Raw genomic sequence first — 14,651 nt, 5'->3', positions numbered from 1 at the left:
GACTCATGGGAGCTATGGCCAGTCGAAAGGACTAATAAAGATGAGTAAGATGCCGCAGCCTTTCTAAGGGCGAGCACATGCCATTTCGGGAGCTGCTTTCTGCTGCGGGCATCCCCCGATTACCACTTATAACTGTTAAAGCTAGGGTGATACAAAGTAGGGCGCTGTCGAGACCGGGGGTGGGGAGGTGGTGTCCAGGATCAGGGCAGAGGTCTTTCTGCCCAAGTGATTGCGCTAGCACAGTGGGCAGATGGCACGGGGCAGTGGCAAGCGCACTCACTACATCTTGTCTCACAGGTCGATGAATCAGGTTTTGATTCCTGGCTCTACCATCTATGTGGACTTCCATAAAGTCACTAGCAACCCAGAGCCTCAGTTTCCTCTTCTGTAAAATGTCAAGTGGTGTGGGGAAAGAGACTAGAAAACCTCCCAGTTCCTTTCCAACTCTAAATCCGCGAAAATTATGCCCTAGATCTTAAGGAGCTGGCAGTTCAGTGGGACTGACAAGTCATAAAAGCTTTGAGGGGTCCACTGATCCTCTCTGAATATAGCCTAATCAGGACAACACACAACCCTACACAGGACAAAAGACCACCAACAAAGTGATCAAAACACACTTGCCTTCAAAAATTCAATATAACTCAAATCAAGAATTTATTAAGTGCCTGCTACGTGCAAGGCGCTGTACTCAGCAACAGGGACACACTGGGACAAAAACAAGTCTCTGCCCTTGAGCTTACATTCTACTACAGGGGAAAAGGAAAGATACAAACAACATGAATATAGATAAGTATATACAAAGGAATTGGGATGGAGTCCAACAACTGGGGAGTTCAGGAAAAGACTCGTGTAGGATGTTTCATGTGAGCTGAGCTTTTAAGAGTTAGGGATTCCAAGAGGTAAAGGTGAGGAGGATGAGCATTCCAGGCATGGGGATAAGGTACAGAAGCAGGAAATGTAATGTAATGTCCAGCAAATAAGCCAGTTGGGGATGAAATCTAAGAGTGCATAAAAAGTAATGGGAAATATGCCTGAAAAAAAAAATAGGCTGGAGCCAGAGTACAGAGGTTTAAGTTGCCGGACAGAGGAGTTTGTATTTTAGCCTATTCTAGAATACACTATGATCCTCATACACAAAAACTACAGGAATACCACGATTAAATAAAATGTTTCCTCTGAGTTTATTACTTAAAAAAAAAAAAAAAGCTAAAACAAAGACTCTTCAACCAGTCATGGCTCCAGTCCCTCCCTTTTCCCACATTCCCTAATCTTTCTCCAGGACCTAGTCACAAAACTTATCTGTTTTCACAGAAAACCTACACTGGGGTAAAGGTAAGGAAAAGGGTAGAAGGCAGTAGTATCATCTAAGCTCCACCCAGCGAGAAAGGGGAATTTCATTGCCCAGAGATCTATACTGGGTGGAGATTCACAGAATCCAACTGACAGGAGGTAGGGAAAGGGGAGAGAAGGAAGCAAAATTTGGGAGTAAGCTAAGGGGCCACTCACTATTTCACACTCAGAATGACTTGGGGAGGGAGGAAATCAGGTGATCCACAGGGCATGTTGCTAAAGGGCATTTCTCAGTTCTCCTAGTACTGAAGGTGAGGAAGGGGTTGAAGGGCACCACTAAGAGACAAAAATGGAATCAAGATGATGTCCTTTTTCAAAACTATCCAGGGCTCACAAGAACCACAGGTCTCACAAGAACCACAAGTAATACTTGAAGGGGGCAAATTGTGGGTGAACAGCACCAATTAGGTTTCCATTACAACTTATCAGGGGAAAGTCACTTACTGGGAAAGAATAAAGGGATACAGCATTGAAATTACAACACCCCTCACCCCCAACAGAGAAAAAGGTAGATGATGCAGACCAATGATTGAAAAACCTCCCAGACCACTATTGATGTGGAATGCTGCATACACTGTGAGATGTGGTCCATTTGATAGTTTGTGTAAGTGATTTTCTTTGTTACATGACAGGGTTGGGGGAGGGTGTTACTGGGAAGTGACAGCGGTGTAAAAACCAAAAGTATCAATAAAACATTATTTTTTTAAAAACCTCCTCTGACACTCCTGCCCCCCACCCATCCTCCCAGAGCCCCAGATAGGGGAGGGAGAGGGTCAGGCTCAGGCTCCTTCCTTGGCCAAAGGTGTTGGGCAGAAACACCTCAGAGAAGCCAACAAAGAACAACAGGGCAATGGGCTTCCAGGATAGAAAAGGTCCACTGGAGCCTGACTGGTGGAAGGCACAGTTTTACAAGGGAGGTCCATTCACCCCTGGGTGGTAGAAGGCACAAAGATCCTCATAGCGACAGTGGCCCTTTGAGAAGTGTCTGCAGACAGGGCGGTTGGATTTATCTGTGGAATCAAGTGGGAGAAAGGCAGCATAAGACTTTGGGAAGACAAAAACCAGAGGAACACCTCTGGGATGCTAAAAGGAAACATTTTAAGCATTGCTATAGTCTTCAGCCTTCCTAGGATAATGTTTTGAGAGAGGAGAATTGAAAGGTACCTTCCAAGTGAAGGTAGAAGGGCTTCTGGGATTTGTAGTCACTGTCTTCTGGACATAGTTATGTGCTACTAACAGGAATAAAATATACAGGGTGATGGTACTAACCTGTTCTATCACCTTCCTGGACGCCATCCTTGAATTGAGGGGCATTCTTAGGCCAGGGGATGTTCTTAGATGGATGGTGACTACTGCCCCCGCCAAGGTTTCTCCATCCATTGGGAGGACCATTCCTGGCATGGTCCCCATAGCCTGTTCCCCACCTAGGTTCTGGATCCTCATAGGCCCATCGGCTATGTAGGTATGGTCGAGGCCTGGGGCCTGGGCCCCCTCTCATTGGGCAACCTCCCCAGAAAGGAAGTGGAAGGCTCAGGAGTGGTGGAATCACTGGTCCCCTTAAGCCCTGAGGGCCTCTGTGGAAGCCTAAAGAGAGACAAAGATAGCTCCTGGTCAACTAAATCCAGGAAAACCCAGAAATTATTTTTCTTCTTGTGTCTCATTCCCCACTTCTCCCAATCCCCAAAACTTGTTCTCTCCTACAGGAAATTCCAGAATGTCTTGCATGTAACATGCACTTAATGTGTGTTAATCAGAATCAATCTAGACACACCTGTCCTTTCAGACCCTTTCCACTCACCTGGCTCAGGGCCACCAAACTTCCCATTGGCTATGGGAGGAGGGCCCAGGAGGCTGGGTGGACCTAAAAGAACCGGAAGAAATAAGATAAACAAAATGTAGCATGGTCCAACTTGGTAAAGTACAGTTTATATAACAACTCAGTATTATTTCTATTGAGTTCTCCTTTCTTTTTGCTACTAGACCTAGAGCACATGGTTATACAAACAGTGGTGATTCAAACCTTGGAGAGTACCAGAATTGACTCTTATTTTCCCTTTACTACTAGCATGCACTTAAGGGCCTACTACTATCTATGGGCAAGGAATTGTCTAAATGACAAAGACTAAATGAAAAGGTCTCTGCCCTTCAGATGTTTACTTTCTATGGATATATACAGAATCAAATTGATGGGCTGAAGCAAAATGCTTCAGTAGAATCCAAAAAAGCAGAGTCTGTTACCAAGATGTCAGAAAAGAAACAAGAAAAACAAACCAAAGGTACCAGATGGCCTTCAATCAAAGGAATAGCTAACTCAACTCTAAGACTGATAATGAAGCAAAAAGAGACTTCAATGTGTTTTCCTTTGCATGAGTCTCCTCTTGCTATCAATCAACCAAAATTTATGAGATGCTTTTCATGTGTCAGGCACTAGGAATACAAAACACTTAGGGAATAGTAACTAGGGAAGGAAGTTTTTTGGTCTAGGCAGTCAGTAAGACTGTCAAGCCCTTTTCAGAAGCCTTGGTAACATTGACTGAATTACCAGAAATAAGATGTGAAGGGGAGAGGGAGACTGACAAAATGACAGATGTCAAACCTATGACAAGATTTCTCCTCTCAGGGCCTCCTGGATGGATTAATGTGGTGTGGGCCAGCAAAGTTGAAAACTTGACACCCTCCAAACTAAACAGATCTACCCAAGTCCCAAACTGAATGGACTACCTCTTCCTTACGAATCTCTGGCATTCCTGAGAATTCCTAGCAATCTTCTCCTACCTCCCATCTAATTTGATGGACTTCTCTCTTCACTTACCCCCCCTCCCTCATTTCACTTGGGAGAGGTCTAGAAACATTTGCATTGATGCAAAGAGCGGGAGATCACTCAGCCCACTCCCTACACAGTACAATACAGATGAGACTAATGAGACCTTTCTGCTCAAGTTTGCAGGTAGAGTCAACAGCACCAATTAGAACCCCTGACTCCTCATACAATGCTCAGTACTCGACATTCTCATTCCCCTCATCTTGAACTATGAAATTTTTTTTTATTCTTGATCTGTCTCACTCTTGGGGCTGACAACGATAACCAGGACAACGGGGGAAGGGGAACAAAAACTGGCTTCTACAAATTCTCCCATTACGGGGGAGGGGGAATAAGGGAGAGGCTGCACCTGCCTTGGCAAATTACTTTTATTTGTCTACGTCAGAGGCTCTCCGCAGCATCTTTCGGCCTGCATTCCCATTCACCCTTTTCCGGGCCTGATTCTACGGACGCACCACTCCCCTATTCCCCCAAGGCACGTGCATCGGCCTCCCCCGCCCTTCCTCCCTTTCGCGGGCGCGCCACAGAACCCGGGATGGGCGCATGTGCGCTCTTACACTTATAGCTCTCCTACCCTGCAGTCCTTAAAAAGGGAAAGCGAATTTTGCTTTCGCCAAGCCTCGCCTCGCGCTATTCTACATGAAGACGCAACGGGCTCCTTCCCTTTCGGGCCGCACTAATCTCGCCCAGTTCTCGCCTTGTCCCTCCACGCCCGGGCGAGCTTTATTTGTCTCGTGCCCCTGTTTCAGGCCTGCCTCAGGCGCATGCACCTCTCCCTTACCAGCGGGGCTCCCACTCTCCTCATCCCCACTCTCCTCGGGGTCCGGTGGCCGCTGCTTCCCCCTCTTGGGCATCACAGCCAGCGTAATAGCAGCGAACAGAGTCCGGGCCGGTGGGAGCAGGGGGCGGTATATGGAGGGAGAGAGAATCCGGTTATTTCCGCTTCCGGCAGACCCATCCAGAAGCGGCGAGTGCGCAGGCGCGTGCCTTTCCCTCCAAGTAGCGTTCCAATATAAAAGCACACCCTTCCCTCCTTCCCCCTCCCATACACACACCTCCCATCTAAAGGGAAAAAAAAAAAAACATTTGGAGGCATATCATAGAGTCGAGAGGACCGCGGCGTTGGAAAAGGGGGGGGCGTGGAGAAAGGAGGAGCTGTCAAGCAGCGTGGTTACCTCGGTAACCGCCGACGGCCCACGCCACCGCTTCCAACTTCATGACCTTTGACCTCCAAAGGATCCTTAGACGATCTAAGCCTCTGTGCCCCTTAATTACAACCTTTTAAACCCCGCGATTATTGGCCTACTCCCACCTAAGTTTTTTTTTTTTAAACTTCCACTAGGTGCAGCGTCTCGTGGCTCCTCTGCCATGACCTCTGACCTTCTCGGAAAGGATCTCCAGGGCAACCTAGTACCTCATCGTCCTCTTCTCCCTCCCCCCCCTTTCTTTTCAGGTATGATCAACCTCCTTCCTCATCTAGATCACTTTAGGTTAGCCTTATGCTCTTTCCCACCTCACAAGTGGTAGAGTCCACTCACCCCACCAGGTGAGTGAGTAGATTCTCTCCAGGAACGAAAGTTAAGGATGGTTACCTCGTCCCCTTTCTCCGAATGGGAATTGGTATCGCCCGTGACGAAGTCAGTACGCTCGGTCGGCGCACCGGCGCGGCTCCCTCTGCCACACCCCCAAGAACCGCCCCCGTCCCTCCCCGGGACTCTTGAGGGACTGGCGTGTGGCAGGCACGTCGCGTGTCTCTCTGCCCTTGCACTTCTCTTAGCCTCACACGCACTCCTGTACTTTACTTGGAGGGAAGTGACTGAACCCGTTCCCCTCCAAAAGACACCTGCGGCCCGTCCTGCCTTCTCCTACTCACAACGCACTGCCCCCTCCTCCCCCAGGAGGCGAGACTTGGTCTGACCCTCCGCGTGACGTCACCTCGGAGCCCCGCCCCCAAGGGTCCCTGGCCCTAGGCGGCTGGGGCAGCCCGGGGGGGGTGTCGGTAGAAGCGAAGCGGCAGCGGCTGGACCCCGGAGAGGGCTGGAGACCAACGGGAACCAGACCGGGCCATGCCGAGGAAGAAGCCCTTCAGCGTGAAGCAAAAGAAGAAACAGCTGCAGGACAAGCGGGAGAGGAAACGAGGTGAGGGAGGGAGAGGAGGGGGGCGGGGCCTGAGTCTCTCCTACATCTGGAGAGAGGGATGAACTTTACATCTGGAGCCAGGGTGGAGGGTGGCGGGTGGCGGGTGGCGGGCAGAGCCAGCCGTTTCCCATCGAAAGGAGAAAGGAGTAGAGAGAGCCTCCGACCTCCCCCACATCTGGAGAAGAGGAGGATCCCTTTAGTTGGAAGAAGAGGAGCCCCCACATCTGACGAAATGGATGCTGGAGAGGGGAAAGAATTGCCTCCTACCTCCTGGTCCTGGGAGGCTTCTGTTCTGGGGTGTAGAGGAGAAGGAAGGAGAAACTAGGTCGAGAGGCAGAATGCTCGGGTCGATATGGGGAGCAGAAGTTGGTTAAAAGGGGAGAGCTGGACGAATCAGATGCCTGCGCCTGTGTTTGAGAGCTGGGCGTCAGGTGATGCCATGTGCCTGCCTGCAGGGCTGCAGGATGGGTTTCGCTCCAGCTCCAACAGCCGCAGTGGGAGCCGGGAGCGGAGGGAGGAACAGACTGACACCTCTGACGGAGAATCTGTGACCCAGCAGATCCGTCGCCTCAACCAGCAGCCAACCCACGGCTCTGGCCATCGCTATGACCCCAATAGGTAAGGGTGGGGAACTTGGCACTTGGGATTTTCCCTCATTGCCCCGAAAGTAATCGAGGGTAGTGCGTAGGTGGAGGGCTAGGTAGAAGGCTTAAAATATGCTGAGATAAAAACTCTGTAGGAAGGACTTTGGATTCCTTAGTTATCCTTAGGGCAATTGGTTCTTTTGGGAGAGAGTGGAGAAAGTTTTTATTTGTAGAAAAGGGGGCTTTGGAGGCAAGCAGAAGATTAAGCTACCTGGATCCCTATAAAGAAAACACCCTTACAATTTTGAAGGGGAATCTGGAAAATTGTGATTTATGGACACTAAATGCTAAGTTGAATATTTGTGTTAACATCTCCCCAGATACCGACTACACTTTGAACGAGAGAGCCGGGAAGAGGTGGAGCGGAGAAAGAGGGCTGCTCGAGAACAAGTGCTGAAACCAGTCAGTGAGAAATCTCTGGAGCTTGACATTGGAGACATCTACCATCCAGGCTCCAGTAAGGATTGAGATGCAGGAAACTTGGTTCTCAGGGGAGTAGAAGGTGGGAGAAGGGAGAGAGCTGGCAGAAAGTGGTACCAAATATCTTGGGTCCTGAGAGCGCCTACATTTCCCTTCACTTTGCTTTCTCAGATCTAGACTTTCCCCGTCGCCCCCCTTGGAACTATGAGATGTCTAGGGAGCAATTGATGAGCCAGGAGGAACGGAGCTTCCAAGAATATCTGGGGAAGATCCATGGGTCCTACACCTCTGAGCAACTCAGCTACTTTGAGCACAATCTGGAGGTAAGATAAGATCAGGGTATTATATGATCCATCTGGAGAGTTGGATTGTCTCTGAAGAAAGGGGGAGGTGACACATGGAGTTGCTGGTGCATAGTTGCAAGTTGTCACTGATCTGTGACTAGCAGCGCAAGGTTCAGATTTTCCTCCCTTATTTTTTTTTAGACTTGGCGACAGTTGTGGCGGGTGCTAGAGATGTCTGATATCGTCCTCCTCATCACAGACATACGACATCCGGTAAGTAAGAGGAACCATGCAAATGGGACAATGGGTTGGTGAAAATTAAAAGGCAAGAGTGGAGGGGGGAGAAAGGGGGATTTTTGTCCTCCATAAGACAGGACTTTAGTCTTTTTCTACTTAATGGCTACTTTCTCAGCCAGTCCAACTACTTTTTGTAGCTTTGGAGGGTGGAACAAATTCAGGTGCTTCTCTAGGAACTAGCTAAGTAACTCTTGGGTACCTTCTGTTCACATCCCTCCCTTCCTTCTCAACACTTTCTCCTCTATTCTGACTTTTCAGACTGCTGTGAATTAAACAACAGCACTTCTCCGGTTGTAACTCCTTTCTAGTTTAAGAGCAAGAGCTTATTTGTAGTTTTCTCTTTTGATAAGAAATAAAAAAAACTGTTCTATCCTCCATCCTGCCTCTGCTGTTTATCCAGTTTACCTGGCGTTCCTGTTTCACTTTTCCTATTATCAGATGTCTCTCTCTTATTCCTTGATGCTGACAAACTAGCCTTACGTCCCCTAGAACGTCATGTATTAGCTTCTGTCAAGTGTTCTTTTGCCTTGATTTCGTTGGATTCCTTTTACTTATTTGGCTCTCTGCTATCCTACAACTGTAGAAGTTGATGCCTATAAAATTATTCCTAGTAGATGAGGGAGAGAGGAATTGCAGGTTTCCAGGTAACTTACTCTCATTCTTACTTCTTCATACCCTCTCTCCCCCCCACCCCCCACAGGTCATCAACTTTCCCCCAGCTTTATATGAGTATGTGACGGGAGAACTAGGGCTGTCACTGATACTGGTGTTGAACAAGGTAGACCTGGCTCCCCCAGCTCTCGTCGTAGCTTGGAAGTATCACTTTCGCCTGCACTACCCCCGGCTCCACCTTGTTCTTTTCACGTCTTTCCCTCGGGACCCCCAAACCCCACAGGACCCAAAGACTGGTAAGTGGAATTTGGATAACATAGGGATAAGTGGAAGAACATGCAGTGCCCTGTGGGGGTATAACCCTATAACAGGGTTATAGGGGCTTTATGGAATGGAGGTCAAAGATGACAGGGGTGGAGCAGGAGAAAGGGCCAGGATCTGGCCCTCGTTGTCTCTTCACCTATCCCCTTCTATTTTCAGTATTGAAGAAGCGCCGGAAGCGAGGAAGGGTCTGGACTCGTGCCCTGGGACCAGAACAGTTGCTAAGGGCTTGTGAGACCATTACTGCAGGAAAAGGTCTGAGTGTATATGCGAGGGAAGCCCTGAAGATGGCTGGGGAGGATCTGAGTTTTTTCCCTTGCCTCTTGCCAGAAGTCAGCCTTGTCAGTTATGACAGTTTTAGGAGAATCAAGGGAACTAGCAAAACTGTCCAAATATCTTCCACTGTCCAGGGGTATGTGTAGGCAGATGGGGCCCTTGGGAGTTTTTTTTCCTCAAGCAAAATCTTCTTGGTTTGTTTTTCTTTTTGGAGGACTGGATCTGTGATTTCATTACTATAGGGAACTCCCTATGAAGGGCCACCCTCTAACAATGCAGATCTGCAACTGCTTTATAAGGTTGAGAGAGTTGCCTGGGACAATGTGAGGTTCAGTGATTTGCTCTGAGTCACAGACACAAGACCTGAACCTAGGGCTTCCTGGCTTTAAGGTCACCTCTTTGTCCACCATACCATGCTACCTTTCTTCTTATACTCCTAAAAAGCTTAAGCAAGGAAACAGTTTTTTTCTAGAAATCACTGGAAAACTCCCAATCTGTCTCTCCCTATATCAGTGGACTTAAGCAGCTGGAAAGAAAAGATGGACCGGGATGCATCTGGAGCAAGCCGGGAGACTGGCTCAGGGGAGGAAGAGGAAGATGAAGAAGGACCAGCGGTGTTGGTGGAGCAGCAAACAGATGTAGCTCTGGAACCAACCGGCCCAGCCCAGGAACGATATAAGGATGGAGTTGTGACTATTGGCTGTGTGGGTGAGGAAGCAGGAACAGTGTCCCTCCTTAGCGTCAGGAGGTGCCATTCTGAGTATTTGGGGACTGTGTAGCAGAGTGTGGAGGCTAGTAAGCCTTAACAATCTCTTCTTCTCAATTTCAGTTTGCTGGGCCAGGGCTGGGTGTGAACCCAGACTATTAGTAGAATCTGTTACCTAATAGAAGCTCTTCTCAACCAAGAGACTCCTTTGAGAAAGAGGCTTAAAGCTTGGGAGGGTGGATAGAATAGATATTGCTGTGGTGACCAGATGATGAAAACCTATCTACCTAAAAAAAAAAAAGTTATCTAAAAGTTGTCTGTTTTATTGAAACAATGTTTGAATATGGGACGAAGCAATGGAATAATGAAAAGGTCACTGGACTACCTTTTTTTATTCCTGGCTCTGCCATTGATTAGTTGTGGGACTTTAGGCAAGTCACTTCCCCTCGTTCTTCATCTGTAAAATGAGTAGTGTTAGACTACATGAACTACCTCTAAGGTACTATCTGGGATTTTCTGAAGTTGTGAGAAGGCAAGTTATTGTGATTGGTGGTATGATGGAGACCAAGGGATTTTTCAGACTAGAAAGGGCAAAGAGTATACCATAATTATTTGGAGAAAGAGGAGCAGACAGTTCTATTATTCTGAATATTTTAGTGGATGGTGTTGGAACTGGTAGGGATGAAGTATCTCCTATGTGGTTTGCCTGTCCTTGGCACAGTTTTTTTTTTTTTGATAGGCAATTGGGGTTAAGTGACTTGCCCAAGGTCACACAGCTAGTAAGTATCTAGTGTTTGATCTGAGGCCGGATTTGAACTCAGGTCCTCCTGACTTCAAGGCCGGTGCTCTATCCAGTGCACCACCTAGCTGCCCCTGTTGGCACAATTTTTTCCTGACCTCTGTTGAGTTATGACTTGATCATTCCCTCTCTCTGACTAAACTTGTAACTCTCACAGGTTGTCTCTCACCTTTCTCCACCTTCCTCATTGTCTGCTACCCCTCTCATTGCTCCTATTCTTCCCACAGGTTTTCCTAATGTGGGAAAGTCATCCCTGATCAATGGGCTGGTTGGACGGAAGGTGGTGAGCGTTTCCAGAACCCCTGGCCACACCCGTTACTTTCAGACATATTTCCTCACACCCACTGTTCGGCTCTGTGACTGCCCTGGCCTTATCTTTCCTTCCCTGCTGCCCCGACAATTGCAGGTGTGGGGACTGGAAGGTAGGGGTGGAGGGAGGGAGGTATGCTAGACTTCTGGGGCACTATGGAGGTTAAGGGCTAAAGGAGAAAGAGTATGAACTGTGAACTAAAGGGCCTAGGTCCCTAGTTCCCTGAAAAGAGTAAGAGGTGGGGCTTAGGGTCAATAAGATGTTGGGTCTCACTAATCCCTCTGGGTCTTTTCCTAGGTCTTGGCTGGGATCTATCCCATTGCTCAGATCCAGGAGCCCTACACATCTGTGGGCTACCTGGCCTCCCGAATACCTATCCAGGCACTTCTTCGGCTGAGACACCCTGAAGCTGAGGAGTCAGGACATGAGCCTCCTTGGTGTGCCTGGGATATCTGTGAAGGTGAGTTCTACAGGCTACCTATCCTTACAATGCCATCCCTGTTCCCCTGCATTATTTTCCCCACTCTATTAGTCACCGTTTCCTTCTTTCACCTCTCTTAAGGCAACATGGTGAAATAGATGGAGCATTGCACTTGGAGTTAGGAAAACCTGGGTTCACATCCCACCTCACTTAGTAGCTATATGACCCTAGACAAATCATTTAATCTCTTCAGACTCGGTTTCTTTGTCTAAAATGAAAGGATTGGACTTGACCTGTAAGCTCCCTTCCACCTGTAAATCTATAACCCTATGATCTTCTCACCATTTCATTAATACTGGCTTCATTCCTCGTCTCCTCTTTCCTGTCCTCCCCTTGCCAGTTTCTACCTCCCCTATCCTGTCTCTTCCTCCTCCAAGATTCCTCTTTTTGTCTCCATCACAACATCTTTGTGTCCCCCAGCTAACTACCTCTTTGGCTTTAAATATCTTAGAGAAAATTTAAATAAAAGAGTCCTAGGATTTAGAACAGTTTTCAGAGGTCATCTAGTTCAGCCTTTACCTGGAACATGAATTTGTCTCTACAGAAGCAGTTTCCTAGCATCTACTTGAATACTTCCAATGAAAAATCATGGTTTCACAAGCTAGTCAGTTCCATCAGTGAATAGCTCTGATTGTTAGAATGTTTTTATACTGAGCAAAAGTATTTGCCTCCCCCCCCCCAACCACCACCACCACACCCCCAGGAAATCCCACCTTTTGATTCAAGTGTTCTATCTTCTGGATTAGGATATACCTAATTCATCTTCCAAAGGCTATCTCTTCAGTTTTTTCAAGGATACCTCTCGTGGTTCCCGTAAATCCTTCCTTATTCAGGCTATGCATTCCCAATTCCTTCCACTGCTCCTGATACAGCATGGTTTAGAGTACCCCTCTTCATTCTAGCCACTTTCTTCTGGATGTGCTCCCATTTGTCTCTTTTGTTCAGGGCTTATCCTTTTGGGAAGGCCTGTGAGGCCACAGGGTAACTAACTGATTCATGCCCTCTTGTCTCTCCATCCCTCTGCCTTTCCTGTAGCCTGGGCTGAGAAGCGTGGTTACAAGACAGCCAAAGCAGCTAGGAACGATGTGTACCGAGCAGCCAACAGCCTCCTTCGGCTGGCTGCTGACGGACGGCTCAGCCTTTGTCTTCGTCCACCGGGCTACAGTGACCAGCGAGGTAAAAGGAGCAGGCTTGCAGTTCTTAGGGTCTGACCCTCCCCATTTGCCTCCCACCCAAATCCCAGCCTTCCTTCACCAGTGGCATCTAACCTGACAGTCTTTGCCTCTCTCCCGTATTGGACCTAGGCATCTGGCTTTCTGTGACTTTCTTCCCTCGGGGCTTACGTCTGCTATATTTCTTGCACCTCACTCTCTACCCCCTCTTTCACTTTCTTCCTGCCCTGTGTCCCCTTTCTTTCAGGCCTATCTCTATTCATAGCCTTTCTTCTTTTAAACAAACGTCCTTCCCCCAATTCTAACTCCTCATCATCCTCTTTTTGTCTCCTCCCCATTCCCTCTAGCCTCCTGGGAGTCCCATCCAGAAACCTTGGAGCTGGTGATGATGCAGGGGAGGGTGGGACTGTCGGGTGAGGATGAGGATGAGGAAGAAGAGCTGAGCAGTTCTGGGGAAGAGGAGGGAGAGGAGGACCGAGATGCCGATGAGGAGGGTGAGGGGGATGAAGACACCCCCACCCCTGCCCGGCCTTCAAACCTGGCAGGCCCAAACCCTTATGCCCTGCTGGGTGAGGATGAATGCTGAATCTCCATCTTTTATTCCTCCCATTCAACATCCTTGCTCTTGGACTGATTGGGGGTACCCCTGTTCCATCTCCCCAACTGTGAATAAAGATAACCTGGTTTGTTAGCCCCCTTCCCATCTGGACTAAAGCTGAGGTTGAATTGTTATCCTAGCAGTTGGAGGTCTCATCCTAACCTTCACCCAAAGACCCCTTCCTTCAGGGGCCCTGGTTAATAATAGTCCTTTGGAAATAGGGTCTAATATATTGAGTCCCTATTCCCATCTTTATTGCTCCTCTTTTCTCCTAATGTCTTGTTACTAAAGAGCAGATGGGGGACAGTTCCTGCCAGTAGGGTCTGGTCTAATCCCAGGCTCCTCAGTGTAGCACACAGAAACCCTTCTCTTACTACTCTAAAGTTGGCACCAGATCCAGATCTCTCCTACTAGGAGAAGGGACGGGATGTTCAGGAAAAGCCTTAATAGACCTATTATAGAATGTGTCCTAGGGAAACCATCCCCTAGTTCCTGTGTCAAGGTCAGAGGTAGAACAGTGTGTTACCTAGGTGGTAGACTCAAGTATGAGGCCAGATTCTTTCTAACAGAGAGGCCTCATCCTCAGGCACACACGTTTTAATATTGAAAAAGTTTGTTCTCCCACAGTTCCTGACTGCACATTTCTTAGAACTTTCTTTGAGTGCAGAAATAAAATAGTTTTGGATCTTAAAATGTACCAGGTGATTAGGAGTTGCTGTGAGAGGGTGAATGGACATGGTCCCCTCCATGAGGTCATACATTTTAAATGCTTTAAGTTGACAATAAATAGAAAATCATTTTGTTGCTAAAATGTTTCTGAAAGCCCAACAGTTAAACCCTTATCTTTGATGAATATCTGACATACAGAGGCTAGAAAAGGAAAGAAAGCCATTCTATGGCCGTGAGTCTGCTCATATATCTATTTGTGTCTACATTAGTTTTGACTTGAGGCTTAGTGATAGAGCCTGAATAGTGTCTGATGGTGGGAGTTGGGAGGGATCCAGTCCTGGACCTTAGGCCTAACTGGTCATAGTCAGCTTCCCAGGGTTCCAGCTCTTTTCTAGAGAACTTTGACATTAGCCACCAGAGTTTTGGGCTTTCACTATTTTTTTAATCTCCCTGAACAATGAACCTGAACTTGAAGTACCAAACTCTTTGAACTCTTTGGGTAGAGAGATGGCTTGGCTCTGTGTTTAGAAATTAATCCAAGCCCAAATTCCCTGTCATCTTTCCTCTGCTGCTACGAATACTAGGTATGTGCCCAGTTCTACCAGCAACATCCCACTTGCCTTCGGCTCTGCATAGTACAAACCTCAAGAATGTGTTTTCTAATGTTTATGAGGGAAAAGAATGCACAGTTTGAAATAATACAATAGTATATATCTGACAGTATTTAAAAACAATCTACCTAGTTCCAGACT

General features: G+C 47.7%; 2 protein-coding genes across 2 annotated transcripts; one reads left to right on the top strand and one right to left on the bottom strand.

The window, feature by feature from the left end:
• Positions 1–630: 630 nt before the first annotated feature.
• On the bottom strand, positions 631–6,239 carry PRR3 (proline rich 3). The gene is made up of 8 exons (XM_027876663.1): positions 6,232–6,239; positions 6,045–6,191; positions 5,764–5,845; positions 5,347–5,399; positions 4,953–5,257; positions 3,149–3,211; positions 2,620–2,934; positions 631–2,360 (listed from the first exon to the last, which is right to left on the bottom strand). The coding sequence occupies exons 1-8, from the start codon at positions 6,237–6,239 to the stop codon at positions 2,257–2,259; spliced, it is 1,077 nt and encodes a 358-aa protein (XP_027732464.1). The 3' UTR covers positions 631–2,256.
• On the top strand, positions 5,892–14,041 carry GNL1 (G protein nucleolar 1 (putative)). Its single transcript, XM_027876490.1, has 12 exons — positions 5,892–6,310; positions 6,766–6,928; positions 7,275–7,411; positions 7,546–7,697; positions 7,860–7,931; positions 8,656–8,863; positions 9,048–9,143; positions 9,678–9,872; positions 10,897–11,075; positions 11,277–11,439; positions 12,496–12,636; positions 12,980–14,041. Exons 1-12 carry the CDS (start codon positions 6,238–6,240, stop codon positions 13,216–13,218), a joined length of 1,818 nt encoding a protein of 605 aa, XP_027732291.1. The 5' UTR covers positions 5,892–6,237; the 3' UTR covers positions 13,219–14,041.
• Positions 14,042–14,651: the final 610 nt, after the last annotated feature.

Source organism: Vombatus ursinus, unplaced genomic scaffold, assembly GCF_900497805.2.
Source record: "Vombatus ursinus unplaced genomic scaffold, bare-nosed wombat genome assembly UNPS02014811.1, whole genome shotgun sequence".
Classification (NCBI taxonomy): Eukaryota; Metazoa; Chordata; class Mammalia; order Diprotodontia; family Vombatidae; genus Vombatus; species Vombatus ursinus.
Note: the sequence above shows the minus strand (reverse complement) of the source record. Positions and strands in the feature narration are given on the sequence as shown.

Bases quoted from the DNA above. Each gene is read 5' to 3' on its own strand.
- GNL1 (XM_027876490.1), top strand. From the start codon at position 6,238: ATGCCGAGGAAGAAGCCCTTCAGCGTGAAGCAAAAGAAGAAACAGCTG. The intron at 6,311-6,765 runs GTGAGGGAGGGA...GCCTGCCTGCAG, and splicing joins CAAGCGGGAGAGGAAACGAG to GGCTGCAGGATGGGTTTCGC. The intron at 9,144-9,677 runs GTCTGAGTGTAT...TCCCTATATCAG, and splicing joins GACCATTACTGCAGGAAAAG to TGGACTTAAGCAGCTGGAAA.
- PRR3 (XM_027876663.1), bottom strand. The intron at 5,258-5,346 runs GTAACCACGCTG...ATATGCCTCCAA, and splicing joins GGCCGTCGGCGGTTACCGAG to ATGTTTTTTTTTTTTTCCCT. The intron at 2,361-2,619 runs GTTAGTACCATC...TTGATTCCACAG, and splicing joins CCAGGAAGGTGATAGAACAG to ATAAATCCAACCGCCCTGTC.